This window comes from Brassica napus, chromosome C3 (genome assembly GCF_020379485.1).
Source record: "Brassica napus cultivar Da-Ae chromosome C3, Da-Ae, whole genome shotgun sequence".
NCBI lineage: Eukaryota > Viridiplantae > Streptophyta > Magnoliopsida > Brassicales > Brassicaceae > Brassica > Brassica napus.
In genome coordinates, this window is record NC_063446.1 from 21,509,624 (window position 1) to 21,536,841 (window position 27,218).

Below are 27,218 nucleotides of genomic sequence, written 5' to 3' on the forward strand. Positions count from 1 at the left end.
TCTAATACAATATGACTAGATTAAGATCCGCACCTTGCGCGGGATAAAAATTATATATATAAATTATTTTATGTATTATATGTTCTTACAAATTATGAAATAATAAATATATATTAAATAATTAAAATTCAGTAACTATTACATATATAAAATAAAATTGGTGCGAACGTATAAATCAATTTTATTAATACAAACAATTTTTTATAAAAATTTGATAGGATATGTAATTAAATTTAAATGATATTAACATACATAGTATATTTTTAATATTAATGTCTATTTTTTTTTAATGGTGTTTTCTACTCATATGTTTTTTTTGATCATGTGTATCTTTAATAGCAAAAACTTTAAATTACTGATAACAAAATATTCATTGTGGGACTAATAATTTTAGTAATTGATAATTTTAAAAAAAATTATCAATGTTAGTTCAAAATTTTTATCAAAAAAATTATTCAAAGTAAATTTTGAAACTAAAATATTTATTTATTCAATATGGTTTATAGTTTAATTTAGAATGATATATATATACATATATATTTTAAATCTTAATGATTAATTAAATTAGACTTTTACTTATATGATTTTGTAATCATTTGTATTTTGTCATAACAAAAATTTTAAACCATGGATCGCAAAATTTGAATGTGAGACTTTTAACAATTTTAGTAATTTATAGTTATTTTTTAAAATTCAAAATATAAAATATACAGAAAAATCTAAATTTTTATAATATGGTTATTTTGTTTTTTTAAAGTTATTTTAATAGCTTTAAATTAAACAAATTTGATAGAAGATACATTTTTTTTATTCAAAATCATTAATTGTCATATATACTTTACCCACATTAGGCAATTCCGTAATCTTTATTTAAGGAAATAATAATTGACATTAATAATGAATTTATGGTTAGTTTAATAAAAAGTTTATTATATAATTAGATGAACCAACCTATTTCTCTAGTAATTCTAAGAATCATCCTAGTGATAACATGTGGCTACAAAAAAAAATTGTAATGTTTCACAAATAATATATAGGGGATATGAATCATGTGATACGATTGACAGAAGTAAACCCACGTATGTGTCCTTGATTTCTAAGAAAAAGCCGAACTTGTGAATTATTAGTTTCTAAGAATTTTTCTTTTAGGAAAATCAATTTGTGTGATGGATAGAAGAACAGTGTTCTAAAATATTATGGGCGGTGTTTTTTTTTTTGACGTCGAAAGGCCATTCTATTATTCAATCTAGAGGTGGCCTCGGTAACCACACCGGAATAGAACAACCAATAAAAAGTAACTCCCTATGGAAGGATCTTGCAGTTTTAGCTAAAAAATCTGAAATCTGATTGCGCGTTCTTGGTACATGAGTAATGTTGAAGTCCGGGAAGCATATTTGAAGCGTCTCTATCCTCTCCAATTCCGTCGCAAAGCTTGGCCAAACATGAGGTTCCTTTATTATTGCTATCAGGTCCTTACAGTCTGTCACAAAGCTCTGACATGTCGAGTGTTGAAGCATATTCTCTATTGCCCATCGCAGTGCTTCTAGTTCCGAATGCAAGGCTGATTCGCGTCGAGTGATATTTCTGGTCCCCATAAGCTGTATGTTCCCCCCGCTGTCCATCCAAACCCATCCACATCCACTAAAGTTAGCAGCAAATGTCCAAGATCCATCGAACAAACAAATATTACCCAAGCTTAAGACTTGGGGTTCCTCAGTATTGTTTTCCTGTATCACTGGTTGTGGGACTTCATTCACATCAAACCAGGCTTACATTCACTTTCTGCATACCTAACCAATTATAACGGGTCTCTGTCTATCCCCCTGAAAAGTTTGTCATTCCTAGCCTTCCAGATATACCAGATTATCCAGGGCTAAGGATCTCTGTCTTGTTCTGGCTCAATGATGCCGTTTTTCCTCCAGAATAGGTAATCCATGTTTGTGTAGACGCTTGATACTGGGAACAAATTTGGACTTGTTGGAGTTGATGATAATGACCAGACATGCAAAGCTGGTGGACATTCAAAGATGGCATGGGTTACTGATTCTTCAAGTTCTCTGCATCTTGGGCAGTAGTTATCACACCTCATATTGCGTCTTGCTACGTTCCTTGTTACTGTCACATGACCAGTTAACAATTGTCATATAAGATGACATATCTTCTTCGGCGCCTTTAATTTCCATGCAAAGGCTTGAAGCTTAGTGATACTTGGCTCCAAAACTTCCTTTTCATCCTTTGTCGTTAATAAATTCTGAGCCACCCAGTAACCATATTTAACTGTGTATTGTCCATTCCTTGTGTAGTTGCAGCAGAATGTATCACGACGATGAGTTGAGCTTAAGGCCAAAGTTCTTATAAGTGGTATATCATCAGGATTGACATATTGTCCCAAGAGATTAACATCCCAATCCATCGATACCTGATTAATAAGATCGCTGACTCTCATATTAGGATGCATAACGGGCGCTATAGGAATGGCTGGTCTCGCAGGGGTCGTTGGGATCCACGGATCCTCCCATACCTTGACTTCATAGTCTGAATTGATCTTCTGCCTGATACCCAGTAATAGTAATTTTCTTGCAGCAGAAATACTAGTCCACACATATGATGGGCTACTGGTCGAGTTTACTCTCAGTGGAGAGCTCAATCGGTAATATCTTCCTCTCAAGACCCTGGCCACCAAAGAATCAGGAAATTGAACTAGCCTCCATAGTTGTTTTGCCAAAAGTGCCAGATTGAACTCATGAATCATACGGAAACTTATCCCACCCTACTCTCTCGGTAAACAGACTTTCTCCCATTTTGGCCAGTGTAATCCTCTTTTTGGTGGATTCGAACTCCACCAAAAATGAGCAATGGCACTCGCTAGATTTTCACATATCTCCAATGGGAGCAGGAATGTAGACATATTGTATGTCGGGAGAGCGAGCATGATGGATTTAATTAGCACTTCCTTTCCTCCTTTTGAGAGCCATCTGCTTGTCCATCCATTCACTCTATGCATCAATTTATCCTTTAGAAATGCAAAGAGCTTACACTTGGAGCCACTTATGTCCTCTGGGATACCTAAGTAGGTTCCCATTCCGCCTTCATTTTGTATTCCCAGTGCATCTTTAATCTCTTGTCTAGTGGCTGCATTGATCTGCTTACCAAAGAGTAAGGACGATTTATCAAAGTTGATGCATTGACCTGATGCTTTCCCATATTTCCTGACTACTTTCATTACTTCTTCACATTCATGGGGCTCTGCCTTACAGAAGAAAAGGCTATCATCAGCAAAGAGAAGGTAGGATACCGACGGACACACGCGTGTGACGCGCATCCCCGTTATCTTCCCTTGGTTATCTGCATGATTGAGAAGGCTAGCGAGCGCTTCCGTGCATAAAATAAAAATGAAAGGAGACAAAGGATCTCCTTGGCATAGACCTCTACCTGGAACAATATATCCTCTTGGCTCTCCATTCATGAGGACCTTATATTTCACCGACATAATGCATCGCATTATCCAGGTGATCCATGTTTCTGAGAAACCCATCTTGCGTATGACTGCTTCAATAAATGACCATTCCATCTTGTCATATGCTTTGCTCATGTCTGTCTTGATGGCCATCCTTTTATTGCGTCCACTTGGTTTGGTTCTTAGAGCGTGGAACATTTCTTGAGCGATCATAATATTGTCTGAAATCTATCTCCCAGCAACAAAAGCTGACTGGGTTTGACAATATTTGTTTTGAATAGTAGCAATTTAGCGATAGAGAATAAGAAGTTATGTTCAGTTCTAAAACGTTTTTCATATGCTCTGGTCGGTGCTAAAAAGCATTGTGACCACGTGTAACTAGTAATCGCCTAACGATTTCTTAGATACAATAAAAATTCTACAAATTAATATTTAATAAATTAATAAATATGTTAAATTAAGAAAAAATTTGGTTCCAAATTAAACAAGTTTTTTTTTTATAAACTCTATCGGCTGATCCGGTCGATCTCGGAAAAAATGCACTTAATGCTACATAGTGGACTGTCTAATACACTGCATAACTCGAGTTTATAATACCTTCTGACTAATAAGATAATAACTTCTTAAGAGATCCTATATAAATATGTAATACCATAAAAATCATAACTTAATAATTTATATATATATATATAATTTATATAAGTACAAAAAACATTATATTTTAATGTTTCACATTCACAATGAAGTTCATCTCTATTTTTTAACACTTCAATATATTTTGATTATATTTAGTAAAATTAGATCTAAAACTACATATAAATCCTATGAAAGATATTTCGTATACACCAAATAGTATTACAAAAATGATATAAAAATCAAATTTCTAAAAATTAATATATATATATATATATATAACAGAATTAATTATTTTCTTCCTTTATAAAAATATATTGTTAAAAATAATCTAAAAATGAAATTAATAATTTTATTAACTAATAAAAAGTTATAGTCTCAACATTATTAATTTATAGAGTTTTTTCTCTACTATACAAAAATATATTTATCTTATTAAATAGAAAAATATATTTTAGTTGACTTGTTAGTTTTGATTTTTGCCATTAAAATATTTGAATTCTTAAATATTCATTAAAGATATAATGTCAATTCTCACCAGTTTATTAATAATATTTTAATGTATTTTATATTAAATATAAATATATTTCATTTTATTACTCTTTATCTCTCTGTGATGGTGTTGGTAGGGCTATGTATAAGCAGGGCACTTGCTAGTTCAGGTATAGTTGATATTTGACTTACTTTATATGAGTAATAGAAATTTGAAATTGTATTTAACTTGTTAAAAATATGTCTTCAAGTATTTTGTCAAGAGATATCTCATGATATAGGAATATTATTTATTTTTCATAATAATAAAAATGCCTTCTCTAAAAAAATGGCGATTAATATCAAGTAATTGACAAGAATGAATTAGTTGCAAATTACTTGGTCCGCTTTATTACTTGTTACTTACGTAATAGTTGTGAATTACTTACAAGTATTTTTCAGTATTTAAAAAGTTACTTACTAAACAATATTTTACTAAAAATAGATATGAAAGATTGTTTTGTTTGCTGTACTAGAAAAAATATGAATAATTATAAAAAATATTTATTTATGTTACAAAGAAGAAAAATGAACAAAAACATGAATCTCTCAATATCTCTTGATATTGGAATATTGTTTATTTTTCGTAATAATAAAAATGTCTTCTCTAAACTTGATATTTGACTTATATGAGTATAAGCCAGACACTTACTATTTCAGGTATACTTGATATTTGACTTACTTTATATGAGTAATAGAAATTTGAAATTGTATTTAACTCGCTAAAAATATGTTTTCGAGTATTTTGTCAAGAGGTATCTCTTCATATAGGAATATTATTCAATTTTCATAATAATAAAAATGCCTTCTCTAAAAAATTGGCGATTAATATCAAGTAATTTGCAAGAATGAATTAGTTGCAAATTACTTGATCCGCTTTATTACTTGTTACTTACGTAATAGTTGTGAATTACTTACAAGTATTTTTCAGTATTTAAAAAGTTACTTACTAAACAATATTTTACTAAAAATAGATATGAAAGATTGTTTTGTTTACTGTACTAGAAAAAATATGAATAATTATAAAAAATATATATTTATTTATGTTACAACGAGGAAAAATGAACAAAAACATGAATCTCTCAATATCTCTTGATATTGGAATATTATTTATTTTTCATAATAATAAAAATGTCTTCTCTAAAAAATAGCGATTATTGTCAAGTCGGTAACAAATTGTTTTTATACTTGTTATTTGTTCTACATTTGAAAATATCTAAATTCTACTAATTGCTATCCGACTTGACAATGACAAGTACTTCAAATATCTAAATATCAATACTTAATACTTATACACAGAGAGTAACTAATATAAGGCCAATAATAAGTATTTGTGCATAGCCCTATAACTAAGTCAGTTCAGGGCGGCTCAACATTATCATGAGCTCTTGGGAAACTTTTTTTTGAAAACCCTAAAATTATTATGTTTCAATATTTTAATTATTATTAAAATTATTTCTAAACAGAAATTAATTTAAAAAAATTGTTGATTAAAATATTTTATATAATTACATTTATTAACAATATTTAAATTTAAAACTAATATATACTTCCTCTATTTTCTTAAAAAAAGTGTCAATTTAATAGTTTTTCTTGTTACATAAAAAATGATGTTTTATAATTTCAATGCAATCTATTATCTATACTTAATTTCAGCTAAATATTAATTACAAAATGCATTGATTTTATAAATAAAAATATTTATAATACTATTGGTTGAATAGATATAATTAATGAAAACATAAATACATCTCAATTATTTTTAATATGTATGAAAAGTGTCTTTTTATGAAATAAAATTAGTATATTTTAACAAAAGAAAAAATTGAAAGAGATTAAAAATTAAACCGGCTTTGGGCCACTTAGGGGCAGATGCAGCTTAGTAGGTAGGGGGTCAGCTGACCCCACTTTTTCAAAAAAAAGAAAAATTTAGATTAAATTTGTACAATCTTTGATTGACTCCACTTAAATAATAAATTTGACCCCACAAAAATAATTACAAAAAATTAAAGACAAAATTTAATTACAACTAATATATTTTTTTATTTTTAAAACTTTGGATTTATATTAGTTTTAATCTTATTTTTCTATAATTACAAAATTTTATTAATCACTAAACGTACTTTGTAATTTTAAACATTGTTAATAAGTTAGTTTAAGCCCAAATTGTACTATTAGATTTAGACCCAAATAATTTATAATATAGAAACATTATAAAATGAACAAACTTAAAAACAAAGTTTCAAGATACGAGTGAGCGTTGAGTACATTTGTAGTTTTTTTGGAGTAATACATTTGTAGTTTTTTGGTCGTTTATATATTATGATTTTGATTTTTTTTTGTTTGACCCCAGTACAGAAAAATTCTGGCTCCTTGAGCTCGGTTATGTCCTTATATAATCCCATCAGAACTTCTCCCTCTCTCACTATATCCATCTTTTCTCTCTAGTTTCTCAAATCTCATCACTTATTTTCTCTTCTTCACGAAGACTGGAAGAACAGAGGAAGACCAAAAGGCTTCTAGCCATGTCTTTTCAATACTATGCTCTTAACTCTGTTCAAAATAACAACTTTTTCAGCCCTAAAACAACAATATCTTTCCGTAAGATCTCAAGTGAGTGATCTCTCTATCTGCCTGGTCAGACACACACCATCACACAAACTGATTCTTTCATTTATATATCACCGTTCAATTCTCCGATTTTTTGGTATGCCTGTAAATGAAATTTTCTTGTGGGTTTCAAGATGACATTCTTATTTTGTTGGTGAACATGTTAAATAGATGATCCGTTCTTTCGTTAAGTTTTCGATGAAAAATTAAACTTTTTTGTTTGTTTTCGTTTTCCCTAGATAACTAACAATGCAAAAAAAAAAAACAGAGTGAAGACTCTGTTTATATTGTCTCTCAGTAGTCAGTACCCACGCGTGAAATATGTTCATCATCAACAATGACTGCAGATTTTTGATATTTATTTTTTTTGAAAAAGAGATTTTTGATATTTTCTACTTTACAAATGTATTTCGAATCATATTTTAATATCAACGTCCGTTTTTTAATTTGTATTTTTCGTTTCAAACAGTTGTTACTTCCTATTTTGATGCAAATATATGTGTGTATATATATATATATATATAGACATATATCAGTTTAAATTGTGAAGAAAAACCATAATACATATATATTAAATATTGTTTAAAATAAAAGGATTTAAATTTAATTTAAATATTAATAGTTCGTGGAGGTATATATTATATTAAAATAAGAAAATTTTCATTTTGAATCTATTTTACTAAAACATAAACATTGATTTTACTAAAACATAAACATTGAATAATACTAAATTTTAGTGACCTGTACTGTTATTTGTAATTTGTTCCACTATAGATTTTCTATTTTTATATTTTCATTAAAAATAGTAACATCAAACTAAATTAAATTAAGTAGTCAAAAACAAATTAACTCATAATACCTTTTTCAGTATTTGTTATATATATATATTATTTAATAAAAAGGCGCTATAAACATATTTTAATCTTTATTATTTCATAACTAATCTATTAAATCTTACAATATTAAATATAATTGAAATTGAAATTTTATTTTAAATAAAAATTAATTATATATATATTATATAAGTATATTATATAAGTATAATATAGTTTTTAAACCAAATAAAAATATTTACCTCGGAAGAATGTATATAATGGTTAAAATTTAATTATAAAATTAAGTGATATATATATATATATTACATTTACTATCAAAATTGTGAAATTATATAATATCGTCTACACCAAAAGATTGAAATTTGATTTTCACAAATAATGTATTTTATTAATATAAAACGCATAAATAAAAGTAAAAATATATTTCATTGTCTAAGTGCGTTAAAATTAGAAATTGTATTTTCGTTTATAATAAAAATAAATTGCTAACATATTGTCAGTTATTACCAGAAAATAATTTATATACATATATATATATATATATATAAATTAAAAACAAATATCATTCTATTTTTTTATCATCATATCATTCTATTTATTAAGCTAAAATTTAATAAAAGTTTAATTCTGCGAATTAAAATCTAGTCATACTGTTAACTGAGCATATGTTTAGTCAATCAAGTAATCATTAGCGAATAGATTGACATTGTATCGTATCTTACTATATTTGCCAACACACAAAGATCCCCTTTGAAACCTAATAAATTAATGTTTCTTTTAGCGACAAAATAACATTTTTTTATATTTGCGAAGTGATTTTACCAGATATGCTCTCTACAATCAATTTCACAAAACAAATATGACATGGCTACTGAAATTGATGACATGCCTTCCAAAAATATATGACATGGATAATTTCATTTAATGTTGATTTATATTTTTGGTAAACTTATTAGAATATGATAATAATTCATATATTACATTCAATATTGATATTTTTTTTTTGGTAAATTTTTTTAAATATGGTAATAGCTCATATATCATCTATAAAATAATAATATTCATATATAACATTTCAGATTTCGAAATATTATTATTTTTGTATAATTATACAATTTGTATTACTAAAACTTTCAAAAATTTCTACAGTTTTTTTAAAATTTAAATATCTAATCGTAAGATCGTTAGTTTCTTATATATCTACAAATTTTATAAATATTGTTTAGGCTAATTTTTTGATAATTATACATTTTTAAATCATTTTTATTAGTTTTATACAAATTGATTTAATATATATAAAATATATATTAAATAGTAGTAAGAAAATAGTAAAATCTATAATATTTAATAAAATTTATTTTTAAATAGAAGTTAGATTTAAAAAATTTCTTACTGCACATGGTGCAGGAAAACACCTAGTCAATGATTAATTGAGAAGCATTACAACTTCTTTTTATAACCACATGCATCACTAGAATGATTCTTAGAATCATTAGAGAAATATGTTGGTCCATCTAATTATATTATAAGATTTTTATTAAACTAACAATAAATTCATCATTAATGTACTTTATTATTTTCTTAAAGAAACTTTACGGATTTGTCTAATGTGGCTAACGTATATATGACAATTAATGATTTTGAAAAATAAAGATTTGATAAAAATAGTGTATCTTCTATCATATTTGTTTAATTTTAAACTATTAAATAAATTAAATAACCACAATAACCATATAATAAAAATTTAGATTTTTATGTATATGTTATATTTTGAATTTTTACAAACGGCTATAAATTAATAAAACTGTTAAAAATCTCACATTCAAATTTTATGATCTATGGTTTAAATTTTTTGTTATGACAAAATACAAATGATTACAAAAATTATATAAGTAAAAAGTCTAATGTAATTAATTATTAAGATTAATATATATATCATTTTAAATTAAACTATAAACCATATAAAATACGATATTTTTGTTTCAAAATTTACTTTGAATAACTTTTTTGATAAAAGTTTTGAATGATCATTGACAACTTATTTTTTTTTAAATTATAAATTACTAAAACTATTAATCCCACAATAAAAAATTTTGTTATCAGTAGTTTAATTTTTTTCTATAAAAGATGCAAATGATCAAAAAAACTATATGAGTAGAAATCATTATTTAATAGACAATAATATTAAAAATATTCTAAAATATATTATTTATGTTAGTATCATTTAAATTTAATAACATATCCTATCAAATATAAAAAAAAATATTTTTTGGATTAATAAAATTGATTTATATGTTCGCACCAATTTAATTTTATATTTAATAGTTACTGACTTTTAATTATTTAATATATATTTATTATTTTATAATATGTAAAAATATTTAATACATAAAATATTTTTTATATATAATGTTGATTCCGCGCAAGGCGCGTGGATCTAAACCTAGTTATACTCATTATTAATCAGTACTATATTTATAGTTTTCTTATTTTGATAGGATCTCCTTTCACTGTGGCGAAAAGCAAACCCAAAGGCTGCTCCATATCTTGTTCAAAGCTTCCAATTCAAGGTCTAATCTAATTTTCTTTCGTGTAAAGTCTAATCTAATTTTCTTTCGTGTAAAGTCTAATCTAATTTTCAACATTGAGTATAATATTAAAGTCCATATTTTTTTAAAAAATTTCGATGCTAAAGGTTTGATACTTCTATGTGCAGAATCCAAGAATTCTCAAGAAACTCAACATGATCTATCTCTTATCCAGTGGAAACATCTTCAAGGAGAAGATGCGCCTCAGGTGATTTTTCGAATAAGGTTTCTCTCTTTTTAAAGGCAGCTGTTTGTTAAAAATTTATAGTCAATTATAATCAACAAAAATCCACATTAATACATTTACTTTTTACATTGATTTGTAAATTTCTCCCTGGAATATATACGTTATATTCCATCAAAATAGATTGTATGTTCTTTGACAAAAATGCACAAAATATTTTTATACTGTATGATGTTTAGTTTCAATTCTTCTGGTGACTATATGTGCTATTTTTTTTAATTTATTTTGCATCTGAATTGTAGATTGGTATTGGAAGTAGTAATATTGCAATCGAAGAAGCAGTGAAGAGAGTGAAATCGATATTGAGAAACATAAGTGACGGTGAAATTACAATATCAGCTTATGACACAGCCTGGGTTGCATTGATCGACGCCGGAGATAAAACTCCAGCGTTTCCCTCCGCCGTGAAATGGATCGTTGATAATCAACTCTCCGATGGATCTTGGGGTGATGCACATCTTTTCTCTTATCATGATCGTCTCATCAACACACTTGCCTGCGTCGTTGCTCTAAGATCATGGAATCTCTTTCCTCATCAAAGCCAGAAAGGTTATTTATTTTTGTTTGTACATAAAAGTTCAGAAAAACATGGAAGTAAATCTTGTCTTTCTGCAGAATATTCAAAACATTTTTTCAAAAAGTGGGCTAAAAAGAGAGTATAAATTGTTTAATTTATGAGTTAGAACATCTCTTGAATACTTTGAATATTTTCTACATAATTATCTAAAGTTATATATACATTTCCGAACTAAAATCATTTGACATGTCTAACTTTATATATTTATGAAATATATGTGTTAATTATTATCACTGACTAATTCAGGAATTACGTTTTTTTGTAACTTAGGAATCACGTTTTTCCAAGAAAATATTGAAAAGCTAGAAGAAGAAAACCATGAGCATATGCCTATTGGATTCGAAGTAGCATTTCCTTCGTTACTTGAAATAGCTCGAGGAATAAACATAGATGTACCGTACGATACTCCGGTCTTGAAAGATATATTCGCCAAGAAAGAGCTAAAGCTAACAAGGTTCGTATGTTGGGACAAAAATATACACACAATTCAATATTCTATTCTTTTGTTACAATTTAATATTTTATTTTATAAAAATATGTTAGAAATATGTATATATCTATCTAGAGAAAATTACCCAGAATAACCCTAATCTTTTACTTAATTACTAGTCTAACTCTATATAATCAATATAATCTAAAATAGGTACAAAAAACTAATTAACCTCAATGGTTCCTCTTAACTACAATTTTGCCATTATACATTAGTTCCCCTAATTCATTATTAGATAATCTCTTTCTTCTTCCGCGACGTTTTTCTTTTTGTTTCTGAGTTCTTCATTTCTATTGTCAATCTTAGAATAAGAAGAAGTTGAAAATGTATCATCTTATGTGGTATTAATCATCAAAAAGAGAAGTTGAGAATTAACATGTAGTCTTTTCATTTTTTAGCTATTCTGATTGTTAAATCACGCACATCTAGTCTTTTCATTTTTAGCTACTCCAATTGTTAAATCACGCATTAGCTTTTAAGCATAATTATTGATGATTTTTAACAGAGTATAACACCAAGAACAATTTGAGAATCTTTAGCTTGTAAAGTTTCTAAAGTGGACATGAGACTAAATTACAGGGTATATGAAATAATTTCAAAATTAAATGGTTTAATCTGGTTTACCATTCTCGTTAAGTGGAATTAAAAAAAATCTATGGCCACATCATAAATAAATATGTGGCTTGGATTTAAACAAATCTGTCAAATTGTAACAATCTATGGCCAAATAAAAAAATAAATCTATAAAATCCTAACTAAATCTGTCAAACGGTAACAAATCTGTAGTCAAAGAATAAATAAATCTATCAAATCCTTACTAATTCTGTCAAAATTAAGTAAATTTGCGGCTAAAAAATAATAAATCAGTCAAATTGAAATTAAATCTGTCAAAAACAAGTAAGTCTGTGGCTAAAGAAAAATTAAATCTATTAATTCATATTTAAATCTGTTCAATTTAAATAAATTTGTCGCCAATTAAATTAAATCTAACAATTTCTAATTAAATCTGTCAATATTTAATATATTTGGGGCCAAATATGACAGATTTGCTATAACAAGTCTGTAGAAATCTTATTAAGTATATAGATATTTAAATAAATTTGTGACTAAAGAAAAATATATTTAAATTTGTGGCTACATAAAACATAGACAAAATAAGTCTGTCGGTGGCAAAATTATAAATATTTCGAAAATTCATTATGGCATTTTCGTAATTATTTTTTTGTTAACAAAGAAAAATAAGGGTAAATTAGGTATGAAATACAAACTAATAATTAAAATAAAATTAGAGTTAAACTAGTAATTAACAGATAAATAAGGGTTAAACTAGATTTATTCCCTATTATCTATATATATATATACATATATATATATGGGTCCAGTATACTTCACTCAAAGCCAAGAAAAAAGAGTTATACGATAGTATATATGCACATGTAGTATGAATAGAAGAAGATATGATTTAATGAGATTTTTTATAGGATACCAAAAGAGATAATGCACAAGATACCAACAACATTGCTACATAGTTTGGAAGGCATGCGTGATTTAGATTGGGAAAAACTTTTGAAACTTCAATGTCAAGACGGATCATTCCTCTTCTCTCCTTCCTCTACCGCTTTTGCATTCATGCATACCCGAGACAATAATTGTCTCAAGTATTTGCGCAATGCCGTTGAACGTTTCAATGGTGGAGGTTTGTTAGCTAGTAACCACTTGCCCTAGTATTATCTGTCGACTTATCTATTTTGTCTACTAACATTCGACGTATAAAATCTATTTTTTCAGTAACTTTGTTTAGTTCTACTTTTCAGTTCCCAGTGTCTTTCCTGTGGATCTTTTCGAACACATATGGATCGTGGATAGGCTACAACGGTTAGGGATATCGAGATACTTTGAAGAAGGGATTAAAGAGTGTCTTGACTATGTTCACAGGTTAAAAAACGTTATATTTATTAACTTCATTTGTGTAACAAAGTAGTTTTAGTCTAACGATGATGATGATAAAATATCAGATATTGGACAGACAAAGGCATATGTTGGGCTAGATGTTCCCATGTCCAAGACATTGACGACACAGCCATGGCATTTAGGCTATTAAGACTTCATGGATACCAAGTTTCAGCGGGTAAATATTAGTCATTTTCTTCTAGTAATATATTTTCACATTTTAACCAAAGTAAAAGTTTTTAAAATGGTTGAATTTTAGATGTATTCATGAACTTTGAGAAAGAAGGAGAGTTCTTCTGCTTTGCGGGGCAATCAAACCAAGCGTTGACCGGTATGTTCAATCTATACCGGGCATCGCAATTGGCGTTTCCAAAGGAAGAGATATTGAAAAACGCCAAAGAATTCTCTTCCAAGTATCTGAAACATAAACAAGAAAAAGACGAGTTGATTGATAAATGGATTATAATGAAAGACTTACCTGGCGAGGTACATTACATGTAGTATAAGACCATAACACACACAAATTACAAATGGTTCCAATACATTACATTTGCACTTAACTGCATGCCATTTTGGGGCCATCTGATGGTAACGACAAAGCGTGTTTGGCTCTTTTTGTGCTTATTTTTTCGGTTTTTGATATAATATTTTGCATGTTATTAGATTGGGTTTGCGTTAGAGATTCCATGGTACGCCAGCTTGCCTCGAGTGGAGACGAGATTCTATATTGAGCAATATGGTGGAGAAAACGACGTCTGGATTGGCAAGACCCTTTATAGGTACTTCTTATTTTTCAAATATATTTAATTATTTTGTGAGTTATTCTTAGGTTCACCCCTATAGTGAACACCTGGTTTACCAACCAATAGAATTTCGTTATTTCATATTCGATATCTTTTATGTTTTGCTGACTTAAAAATATTTTTTTTTATAACTACCATTATTATTATTATTTTTACCTTTTTATTTTAAAAACATAATATAATTTGAAAATATTTTGTCTTTTTTTTATAAAAGATATTGAATATGAATTAAAAAAGATATCTTTTTATAAAAGATACCCCTCTGTTCCTGAAAGAATGATTTTCTAGAGTATTCACGCATATTAAAAAAACAATTAATTTTTTACAATTGAATTTATTATTTATTTTACTATACATTTCCAATAAATATCAACCAATAGTATTCAACCAATTCAAATATTTTCAATTAATGTTTCTTAAAAGTATACAACTTTTCAACATTAACTACTAAAAGTACATTAAAATTTTAGAAAATCTATCATTTTAGAACAAAAAATAAATCTAGAAAATCTAACTTTTCAGGAACAAGGGAGTATTGGTTGGTATAACTCTTATTTTGTATTTTCCAATGAATGCAAAATAAATGCACCGCAGTAACTGTTAAAAAGGATGATCATTTAGTTTATTAATACGACCTAAATTGATCAACTAATGTTGGTGGGCAATCTAGGATGCCATATGTGAATAATAATGAATATCTGGAATTAGCAAAACAAGACTACAACAGTTGCCAAGCTCTGCATCAACTCGAATGGGACACCTTCCAAAAGTAATAGCATCTACACTCTTTTTCCAATAACTATGGCTTTGAATTAAATTGGCACTATAGTATTCGGTTAATAAGCTGAGAAAAAATATTTATTGGTTCCAGTTAAAGTGTTAAACCTACCTTTTAAATTTAATTTTCTTATTTCTCTATATGTAATAAATAATAAATTAATGATTTTGTATGCAGATGGTATGAAGAAAGTAGGTTACATGAGTGTGGTGTGTGCAGAAACGGGCTCCTCGAGTGCTTTTACCTAGCGGCTGCGACTATCTTCGAAGAAGATAGGTCAGATGAGAGAATGGCTTGGGCCAAATCAAGTGTATTGGTGAAAGCCATTTCTTCTTCTTTTGGGGAATCCTCTGATTCAAGAGTAAGCTTATTCGATCAGTTTCACAATGCTAGACGAAGTGATCATCACTTCAATGACAGGTAAACTACACTTATAAAACATATTAGAACTTGACCCGCACCCTCGCGCGGTTGTTTGATTTAATGTGTGTTCAACGTAAACTCATAAACCGTTGGTTTTATAAAAAATTCTATGTATATTTTTTTTATATTTTGTAATTTGGCGATTTAGTTAATCCCTCGAAAAGGTTATCTCCCTTTAATAGATGTGATTTAGTTAATATTCATACAATATTAATAAGGACAATTCTCAAATAGCCCTTTTGAAGTTTTGTCACAAAAACATCACTAAAAAATGACCAAAATAGCTTTTTTTTTTTATTTTGAAAATTTTAACTTTAATTTTTTCTTTATTTTTAAAAATTTAAAACTATATCCTCAAAACCTCACCCTTTAACTCTAAACCCTAAGTTTAGATTAGTTAACCCTACGGTACCCTTTAATCAAATTTATTTTAGTCATTTCTTCATTAAAAGCTATTTTTGTGACAAAAACTTAAAAAAGGCTATCTTAAAGAATTTCTCTATTAATAATGGTCAATATATGAATATTGATTCGGTTAGGTAGGCTTTGGAATTGTAATTAATTAATTTAAATTGATTTTAAAAATACAAAAAATACAAAAAGAAGTACTTAATTCATTGTAAATGCAATGACTAAATGTTCCAAACAATTCCATTTAAACTGTTATTTTTGTTTTCAAACAGTATCAAAATGTATTTCAGTTTAAATAATATAGATGTTACATGAGTTTTAAAAAATAAAAACATATGTTACATATTATTGTTTTAGTATAACTATATATATATATATATATATATATATATATATATATATATATATATATATATTATAAACTTCGTGTATACATCAACTGAAATTCCTATGATAGTAAAAATAGCATTTTAGTTTCAAAATAATAATATTCTGCTAATAACGTAAATTTACTATCATCAACTTACCGTCTCAGGCTTACATACTTGTGTGTTCAGACGACATGAGTATTTAACATTGCAAACAACCGGGTCTATCTATTGCCGATGGATAGGTTCCCAAAAAAATAGTCGGTTGAATTTTCACCCACCGGATACCCTCAATTATAAAAATATAAGAAAAAGTGGAGAAATCTTGACTTATACTGAAATTGAATAATTAAAATATAATATTTTGTATTTTATTTAGAGTAAATAAGAATTTTAATGCAATAACTTATGCAGTTTAAAATTTTATTACGAACAAAAATTAATTTTGAATTTTTAGAGTATATATCTAGAGTTTATTTGATTTAAGTGATGAACTTATAGCAATTTACAATTTGAATAAGTAACTTAAAATAACTGTTTTCTCTGAATTCTGCCATCAAATCTTTCACCATCAATTTTTTTTGCCATTTATTAATATTATTTTTTTGAAGCTGGTAGTGCTTTTACGTTAAACATAATTCAGTTAGATAAAGGCTCTAACGGCTGTTTGTTTGTTTTTTGCTTTTCTTTTGACTTTTGTTTTGTCAAAGACACCAAGCTGTATTTAATTTTAAAAGTTTTGTCCAATTAAATAGTATAAAGGATAAGTTTTTTTTTTTTGATAAAAAAAGAGTTAAAACTAGCGTTTTCGAGATTTGAACCCACAACTAAAGGATTAACAGGTATAAAGGATAAGTTCCTTCGGCCTAATTAGTTTTCTTAGAAACAAAACACTGCAGTTTCACCGATGATGTGCAGACAAAATAATTTATTAGAGCATGTCGATTAGCCAGAAAGCTATCAAAATATCTCACATAAAAATATTAATAATTCAATATAATTTATTATTATTTTAAAATTTTAAATATAAAAACCAAATTAAACAATTCTGGAGTGATAAAAATATATATTTGGAAAATTATCTTTAACATTTTTTGTTGAATTTCTTAAATGAAAACTCATGTCTTCTTTTTTCAGTATTTTCTTCATTAAAAACATTGTTTGAAATACTATAAGTTGGTTACCACTTTTAAAACAACACTCAATCAAAAATATTATAATATTTTGATTTAAAATTTATTGAATATTGTTATGGTTTTGTATTTAAGATTTGGATGGGTATATAAACTTTTATAAGTGATTATTAAACATTTATAAATGATTAAAAAGATTAGTTTAGTCTTTTTTTATCATAAATTCATTTTCAAGGTAAATTTAAAAACTATATCAAATTTGTAGTAAAATTAGGATTGCCAAAAGAAAAAAAAAATTATTGTTCTTTCTTCATTAATTTTAGCTTCTTTAAAAAATATATTAATTAGATCCATTTGTTAGATTTCTTTTAACATCAAAAATGTATTCTATTAGTTAAAGCAGAGGTAGTCTTGGAATCCATATATGAATATAACAACTAACAAAAAATAATTCACGACAAAAAGTACTACTCTATTCCTAAAAGATCAATGTTTTAGAATTTTCACATTTTTTAGTAAAGCATATTAAAACTTAGCTACGCATAGTCTTTTGTAATTTTATATTTTCTATATTTTTAAACTAATAAGATTTTATGAAATGCAATTAACACTACAAGAAAACATCGGCATACTGAGGGAAAAATCGTCGATATGTCGTCGGAATAACGCTATTCCGACGATATACCGACGAAAAAAATCATCGGAAATAACTCCTCGGAAATTCATCTTTCCTCGGAAATCCCTCGGAAATTTCCGACGGAATTCCGAGGAAACCCTATTTCCTCGGAATTTCCGAGGACCACAAGTTCGTCGGAAATTCCTCGGAATATTCCGAGAAAGATGTCGTCGGAATATTCCGAGGGATAAACTTCCTCGGAATATTTCCAAAATTAAAAAAAAATTAAAATTTAATTTTTTAAATTGAAATTCGAAAATATAAAATTAAAATTGAAATAGAAAACATATTTAAAATACAAAAAATAATAAAATAGTTTTTATAAATAAAAAAAATGTTTTATAAATACAAAATTAGTTTTAATAAATATGAAATCATCTTTTTATAAATACAAAATAGTTTTTATAAATACAAAAAATAATAAAATAGTGTTTATAAATCAAAAAATGTTTTATAAATACAAAATTAGTTTTATAAATATAAATATTTTTATAGATATGAAATCATCTTTTTATAAATACAAAATAGTTTTTATAAATACAAAAAATAATAAAATAGTGTTTATAAATCAAAAAAATATTTTATAAATACAAAATTAATTTCAAAATATGAAATCATCTTTTATAAATCCAAAAACGAATTTATATACAAAGAACGGTTTGTATATTTAAAAATAGTTTTGATAAATCAAAAAAATAAAAAAATAGTGTTTATAAATCAAAAAAATGTTTTATAAATACAAAATTAGTTTTAATCAATATAAATATTTTTATAAATATGAAATCATCTTTTATAAATCCAAAAATCGAATTTATATACAAAAAACGTTTTGTAAAATCGAATTTATATAGAAAAAACGTTTTGTAAATAAAAAAATAATGAACAATTTATAAAAAAAGTTCTAAATCAATTCAACACAACCAAATCACAATTCTAAACCTATTACACAACAAATCACAATCCTACCCAATCACTCTAACAAAAATCTATCAAAAACCTTCTAAAATCATCAAATCTACTTAAAAACCTAACAAATAGGACCTAAGAGAGTGGGATAGGGTCCTTACATGATTTGTAAGAGAATGGAAAGGATTCGCCGGAGAGATCGTCGCGAGAGAAGGTGGAGAACGCCGGAAGGAGAGAGAGATCGCCGGAGAGGAAGAAGAGAGAAATGAGGAAGAAGATGCGTTTCGAGTTTATAAAACCTTGGGTCCGACGGATATTTTCCGTCGGAATTCCCTCAGTATTTTCAATTTCAATTTTCGCGAAATATTTGGCGGCTTGTTTGCCCGGTTAAATGAAAATATTCCGAGGAAATTCCGACGGCCATTTAAATATCCGTCCGAATTTCCTTGGAATATTTTCATTAATTCGAGGAAAAAGAATATCATGTGCATGTATTTCTATTAATTTATATTGTTCCTCGGAATTTCCTCGGAATATTCCGAGGAAATACCGAGGAATCCGAGGAAATACCGAGGAACTAGTGTTTGGGGTTTCAAAACATCAATTTTTTTTTGCCGTATTTCATTTCTTATACAATTGTAATGCATACCATTGAGGATTCTTTGTATAGATGAGCATAAACCATGAAATAACAAATTTCAAAACGAATTGTAAGTATTTCCTTTACCGTTCATTAAAGTGTATAAGTGTTTCTCTTATGTTGTGGAGATTTCGTTCATACAATCGGAAAAGTGTTTATTATAGGGTAATGAACAAATTTTTGACTTCATAATGAACGTAAGACACTTAATAAGGGTTATATAGGTGTTATTCAAACCGCAAAACGTTGTTTTCGGTTTAAAAACCCTATTTCCTCGGAATTTCCTCGGAATATTCCGAGGGAATTCGGAGGAAACCCTTTTCTTCCTCGGAATTCCGTCGAAATATTCCGAGGAAATTCTGAGGAACTAGTGTTTGGGGTTTCAAAAAGTCAATTTTTTTTAAACGGATCGATCGATGAATATATGTCCAAAAACGCATCGATCGATCACTAAGATGGACCAAAGCGTAACAATGTGATCGATCGATGAGATTATCCCATCGATCGATCGAGGATATCAAGTGTTCCTCGGAATTTCCTCGGAATATTCCGAGGAAATTCCGAGGAACTAGTGTTTGGGGTTTCAAAATCTCGAATGTTTTTTATAAACGGATCGATCGATGGATTTATGTCCAAAAACGCATCGATCGATCACTAAGATGGACCAAAGCGTAACAATGTGATCGATCGATGAGATTATCCTATCGATCGATCGAGGATATCAAGTGTTCCTCGGAATTTCCTCGGAATATTCCGAGGAAATTCTAAGGAACTAGTGTTTGGGGTTTCAAAATATCGAATGTTTTTTTATAAACGGATTGATCGATGGATTTATGTCCAAAAACGCATCGATCGATCACTAAGATGGACAAAAGCGTAACAATGTGATCGATCGATGGGTATATGTCCAAAAACGCATCGATCGATCACTAGTTCGTCGGAATTTCCTCGGAATTTTGTAAAATCCCTATAATATTTCCTCGGAATTCATCGGTTTTTTCCGAGGAACACATTTTTCCTCGGAATTTCCTCGGAATATTCTGACGGATTGATATTTCCTCGGAATTCCGTCAGTATATTTCGAGGAAATTTCGAGGAAACCCAAAATTTGGGTGTCTTTGGAATTTCCGAGGAAATTCCTCGGGAAATTCCGAGGATTTCATTTTTCGTCGGAATGTCCGTCAAAATACCGCTGTTTTCTTGTAGTGTAATGTTCTTGAACTTTAAAATTTCTCTTGACAAAAATTATATTGGAAATATAAAATAAATATCCTTTTGAAACAAAATTTTTTTTTATAATATGAATCTTTTAGGAACGTATAGAGTAGTAGTCCTCGTTAAACCATCTGCTGTCCGATTTTTCATCCTCGGTACGTGGAACGTCTTAAAATCTGCAAATAATTTCGTAAATATCCCTTTGCTCATGCAATAGGGTTGCTTGTTATATACTATATGTTACTTTTTCCTCCGAACAAATATAATCTCATGCACTTTTATTTTAAAATATAATTAAATTGTAAATTTTTATTGTAACAAACGACAAAGTAAAAACTGGACTTACATACGTGTGTTTTTTATTTTATGTATTATATTTTTTTATGTATTCGATTAAGAATGTAAAAAAACTTAGCAGCGGTCAACACAAGACGAAAGACCTAGTAGAATCAGTTGTTCCCTATGATCATGTTACTGGTCTTGTTGAAAACCAGCATTGATTGACTAATTTGTCTATATTATTAAAATGCATGATGGGGATAAAAATTATAGGAGCATGATATTGGACCGACCAGGATCGGTTCAGCCGAGTCTGCTTGTCGGAATCTTAATCGGAACTTTGAATCAAATATCCTTCGACCTCTCCATGTCTGATGGGCGTGACGTTAAAAATCTCATCTATCAGTTGGTACGTTTCTCTCTCTCTTTCTCATGTTCTTAATTAGGTTAATATATATATACACTACAAGAAATAGTTTAATTTCACCTTCAATATCATTAGAAAATGGTCAGAAATACTCTGTTTTGACTATTTTATTACCAAATAAAACGGTCAAAAAACTCCGTCAAAAATTGGTTGTGGTTGGAAAGTGGTCAAAAAAATTTGACCTAATTAAATGGTCAGTAACGTCGTCAAAAAAAAACGTCAGAAAGTGATCAAAAATAATTATTCTTTTACTGATGGATTTTTGACCACTAATTGTGTTAAATTTTAGATTATTATTTCATAATTCATCATATTATTAGTTTAGATAAACAATAATTATAATAATAATAATCACACAAAAATAGTAAAATTTACTGAAAATTGAGTAATGATGAATTAATTGTTATTTGAAACATAAAAATTAAAGTTTAGCAATATAAGAGTAAGTGTTAGAAAGCAGCATAAGAATACACATATATTAAGAACAAATCTAGAAACGAAATAAAGTGCATTCATCATGTTGCCGTAACTTAATTCCTTTGTTCTTCTTAATCTTCTTATGTTCTTATTAGTCTTGTCTTTCTACTTGGTCTCGACGGATCTGTGTTTTGAAAAAAAATGATAAAATAAACTAGATTCAAAATTACACTTGCAAATATTCATGCTCAAAATACTCTAATTAAAAAGGTAAATCCGTTAATCTGAGATTCAAAAGAATCCATTTTGGTTGGTCATAAATATGGTCAGAATAAATACCTACATAGTTTGCATGTTAAATATGGTCATTTTCTAACCATCTATCATATTTATATATGCATTTTGGCTGGTCATATCTATATAACAAATAAATACCTACATAGTTTGTTGTACATAGTAAAAATAATTGACAAGTTTATTAGTTTTAAGAAGAAAGAAATTGAATATAGAACGTTATCTTTTATACAATAAATAATAAATTATCCTCAAATAATTAACGCATCTGTTGAAAATTATAAGTTTGGAACGAAATTGATGACTGATTTCTTGTTTATAAACTAGAGTCTGAGAAACATTGTACCTACTGGGTGTGGTTCAGAAACACTATATACGTGTAATTCCTAATGTTTTTTAAACATTAAAAACAATAAAAGTTGGAAAAATGTAGAAGATTATACAATTGCATGCAGTGCCGTGCCTACGTATTTAGGAGCCTAACGTGAACTAAAAAAATTATATGTAAATATGACTAAAATTTGACACTGAAATAAAATTCAAATTTAAAATTTTCATACTTTTGATGTTTAAAATACTATTTTATTAAAAATCATATACTATCATGCATTTGTGACATTTGTGTTTTATAACGACATTTTCAATAGATTTATAAATATACACATAATTTTACTATAGTTTGTAATTCTTATTTTAATGTATCTATTTATGCAGATATATTTTAGAAAGTATGAAATAAAGTTATAAAAAATGTAGAATAATCGTAAAAATAAAACAACAAAACTTGCAAAAGCTAAAGAAGACATTTTTTGCCTCTAAGAAAGATGAAAAAAAAATATGTATAGAAGTTACTTATATAAAATAAATACAAATATTTCTAAGTAAAACCTCTAAAACATAAGCAAATCAATTTTTTTTTTTTTTGTAAAAGCGGAGCCCTAAGATTTGATGTTTATATAAGGGCCTAAGGCCGTTGCATTTTTTTCATATGGGTAAGCTCGGCTTTGATTGCATGTGTCACTTATCAATGTATTTATAGTGGGAAGATTGGCTGGAGAAATGGAAATTAGATGGAGAAGGAGGAGAAGGAGAGCTCATGTTGAAGATGATACTTTTAATGAAGCACAATGACCTGACTAGCTTATTCTCTCATCCTCACTTTGTTCGTCTCTCAAAAATCATCAACCGAATCAATCTAATTTCCCAATATTCAAAGGTTAGTAATTTATTTGGTCATATTACTTATTAAACTGCAATTTTGGAAAATAACTCCAATCAATTCAGTTCATGTTTTTCCCAAGACTCAGTCCTATACTTATAACTAGTTTAAAATCCGCACCTTGAACATGATGAGAATTGTATATACAAATTACTATATGTATTTTACGTTTTTGAACATATTATGGTATACCAATAATATATATATATATATTGAATAATTGAGCAACCATTAACTATTACATATAATTAAATTGGTGCAAACACATAATTCAAAACAATCAATCTTGTTTATTTACAATCATTTTATGGTAATTACATCTAAACAATCATTTGTTTTTTATTTTGTATGGTGTATAATTAAATTTAAATATATTAACATATAAATATAGTATATTTAATATGGATAATAAATGAAACTTTCTAATTATATGGTTTTAGATTATTTGTATCTTTTTACAACAAAATTTTTAAATCATTGAAAACAAAATTTTCAATGTGAGACTTTTAATAATTTTAAAATTTACAAATATTCTTGAAAATTCATTGCAAATTTTGAAATAAAATATTAAATTCTCTTTTTTTTTTCTTATTCATAAGATTTTATGATCATGTATATCTTGTTATAATAAGAAAATTTAACCACTGATCGTAAATTTTTTGACATGAGATTTTTAATATTTTTAGAAATTTATAGTTGTTTTTAAAAATTCCAAATATAGCACATATGAAAATTATAATTTTTCTTATATGGTTAATTTGATTGTTTAATTTATTTTAATAATATAATTTAATTAAACAAAATGATGGAGAATACACAAATTATCATCAAATCTCTATTATTAAAATTATTAATTCATAGATATACTTTTATTATATTAGATAATTTTGTAGTTTTTATTTAAAGAAAGAAATAAAATAATAATTGTACACTATTAATAAAGTTTATGATTAATTTAATGATAAATAAAATATATGTTTAGATAAACCAATACATTTTTCTATGAATTTTAAAAATTATTATAGTTAAAACACGTGTAATAGTTAAACTGGTGCAATGTTTTTCAAATAATATAAAAGACTGATGTAAAGGCCAATAACTTCTTTGCATGTGTTGTGGACCACGCCTGCACATAATCATTTGAAATCGAGTGTTCCATCCGATGTTACCTATTCAAGCACAATCACCAGATCATACCTCGAATGAAACCTAAGTGATCAATTATCTTAAATCTTAATACAGGCAAGTAGAAACGTTGAGAAGGAGAAGACAACAAAAATAATGGAGAATGAGATGGAGCAAATGGTTGAGTTAGTATTGTCAGAGATTGACACATTCCGTGATGTCAGCATCACCTTTCTTGATGTAGCAAAGGCTTTTTACTATTATTTTTCATGTGGTGATCATCTCCAAAGTCACATCGTCAAAGTCTTATTTCAAAAAGTCTTATAGCCTCATCAGTGATGTGTTTTAATTAAGTAATTAATGTATCATCGATTCATAAATCTATGGATGCTTGTATATGGATAATATTAGACTGATGCATTTTTTTATCATAAAGTATTTTATTTGTATTTATTTTTATGTATCTTTAATTAAATATATAGGGATATACATGAATGGCCATAATCTAGGTGTGATTTTGCAGAAGAAACATAGGAGTGATGGATATGGGGTTTAGCATAATAAGAGCCAGAGACTGATCATGTAGTTGTCATGTCAAAACGACGTCTCACTTTTCTAGAGATCACTTTTTTTTTTTTTTCGGTGTGATTTTGTTTGTCGTGACTTGCCTTTGAAAAGTTATTTTGGTGTGGCAGAGAGATAAGCTCCACTTTAAAACACATGATCTTGATGACTAGGTTTTGTACTCTTTTGTTTGGATACCAAACACACAAGACCCAACTTATTAAGACACTATCATACTATCGTATCTATTTAGATTCTCCTTGTATAAACGTATATATAGACGACGATGAAATGAAATGATGGTATACTGGTTATTCCCTTTATTTTCATTTATTCAAATACATGGTTGGATTTTAATCTATATCCAATCAGGATGAAAGAGGTGATCACTCAGTAATTCTAGAAAATGAAAATTTTATCTGTGTTTATCTTATTTTCACCAGCTTTTTTATTCTACAAATATGGAAGGAGTAAACTAGAATAACTAAATAGATAAAATATTATTTCCTTTTTGATTATATTTACTCTATTTTATTCCCTATGCTACCAATCAAATCCAATGTTTTTGTAGCATTGTTTGATATGAGAGATGGAACAAACAAAAAATCCATAAATCTAAGATTTTGTGAACCATTTGTGATAAATGCTAAATAAGAAATCATGTCAAGCGAAATACTCGACAGTGCGGTAGATATGTTTGGTTTAAATTGGGAGGCTAAGAGACATAATCAGAAAAGGTTGGGCAATTCACAAAGATTGTGAATCAATTTGCACTTGATGGTCAAAATTAACAAAGAAATCACTAAAGACCAAGAGAAATATGTTTGAATTCCAAAATTTCTTCAACTGTAATAATCCAATCAAATAACTCTTTTATAGTAGGTTCGCCATGTAATTATGGGATTTCCAATTTAAAACTCTGGTTCCATTGTTCGTTATTGTGTTGTGCGTTTTGTACTCGATCTATGTTTCGTCCGAGAACTGCATACGGTATTCATCATCCTTAGCATGGTCATTGTATTCGTGTTCTTCAATTGGAGTAACATTGGGAAACCAATGCTTGCATACCTTGGGTTAGACGAGCGATTTGCGCTTTCGTATGGTTTATAGTTCGTTGTTGTGTTCCGGCTTGTGTTTCTTTACGTGTGTGCGGCATGATGGTGTGAGGGCTGTTGTGGACTGATACCAACCTGAGGGCGGGTAAAAATAAGAAAAAATTAACTCAATCTAGGGATTTCAAAGAAATCATTAGAGACATGCAACTTGAAGAAGATGAATTTAATTGAATTTTGTTCAAAAAATTTCAAAGAGGATGAATTTAATCAAATCTTTCTCAAGCTATAAAGCAAAAGCTAGTTTATTAATTCTCGAGTTGCAAAAGGCATAAGAGAATTCTAGTTATAGAATTTTTACACCGTCATTAAAATCCAAAACCTAATAGTAAAAGATTAAAACAAAGCAATAGGTAAAAAGAAATATAAAGAAGAAGGAAAATAGTTTGGAAATGTTGGATTGAAGCTTATAGGATGCTGCTGCATCAATGGGCCAATCCAAAACATAAACAGAGAGACATTGCACATATAACTTTTACACTTAGGGATCTCCAACCATGACACCAAATTTG

At 27.8% G+C, this 27,218-nt stretch overlaps 1 protein-coding gene across 2 annotated transcripts; it reads left to right on the plus strand.

The window, feature by feature from the left end:
* The first annotated feature begins 4,008 nt into the window (after positions 1 to 4,008).
* LOC125583685 (ent-copalyl diphosphate synthase, chloroplastic-like) lies at positions 4,009 to 25,525 on the plus strand. 2 transcript variants are annotated; one of them, XM_048751054.1, is made up of 15 exons: positions 4,013 to 7,234; positions 10,566 to 10,637; positions 10,784 to 10,863; positions 11,142 to 11,448; positions 11,747 to 11,930; positions 13,448 to 13,662; positions 13,781 to 13,901; positions 13,982 to 14,094; positions 14,176 to 14,402; positions 14,580 to 14,695; positions 15,390 to 15,488; positions 15,675 to 15,917; positions 21,822 to 21,957; positions 23,726 to 23,902; positions 25,148 to 25,525. In XM_048751054.1, the coding sequence occupies exons 1-15, from the start codon at positions 7,147 to 7,149 to the stop codon at positions 25,355 to 25,357; spliced, it is 2,388 nt and encodes a 795-aa protein (XP_048607011.1). In that variant the 5' UTR covers positions 4,013 to 7,146; the 3' UTR covers positions 25,358 to 25,525. The 2 variants fall into 2 exon arrangements, with proteins under 2 accessions (XP_048607012.1, XP_048607011.1); XM_048751055.1 differs by lacking the exon at positions 15,390 to 15,488 and having other exon boundaries at positions 4,009 to 7,234.
* The last annotated feature ends 1,693 nt before the right edge of the window (positions 25,526 to 27,218 follow it).

Bases quoted from the DNA above. Each gene is read 5' to 3' on its own strand.
- LOC125583685 (XM_048751054.1), top strand. From the start codon at position 7,147: ATGTCTTTTCAATACTATGCTCTTAACTCTGTTCAAAATAACAACTTT. The intron at 11,931-13,447 runs GTTCGTATGTTG...GATTTTTTATAG, and splicing joins AAAGAGCTAAAGCTAACAAG to GATACCAAAAGAGATAATGC. The intron at 15,918-21,821 runs GTAAACTACACT...TAAAAATTATAG, and splicing joins GATCATCACTTCAATGACAG to GAGCATGATATTGGACCGAC.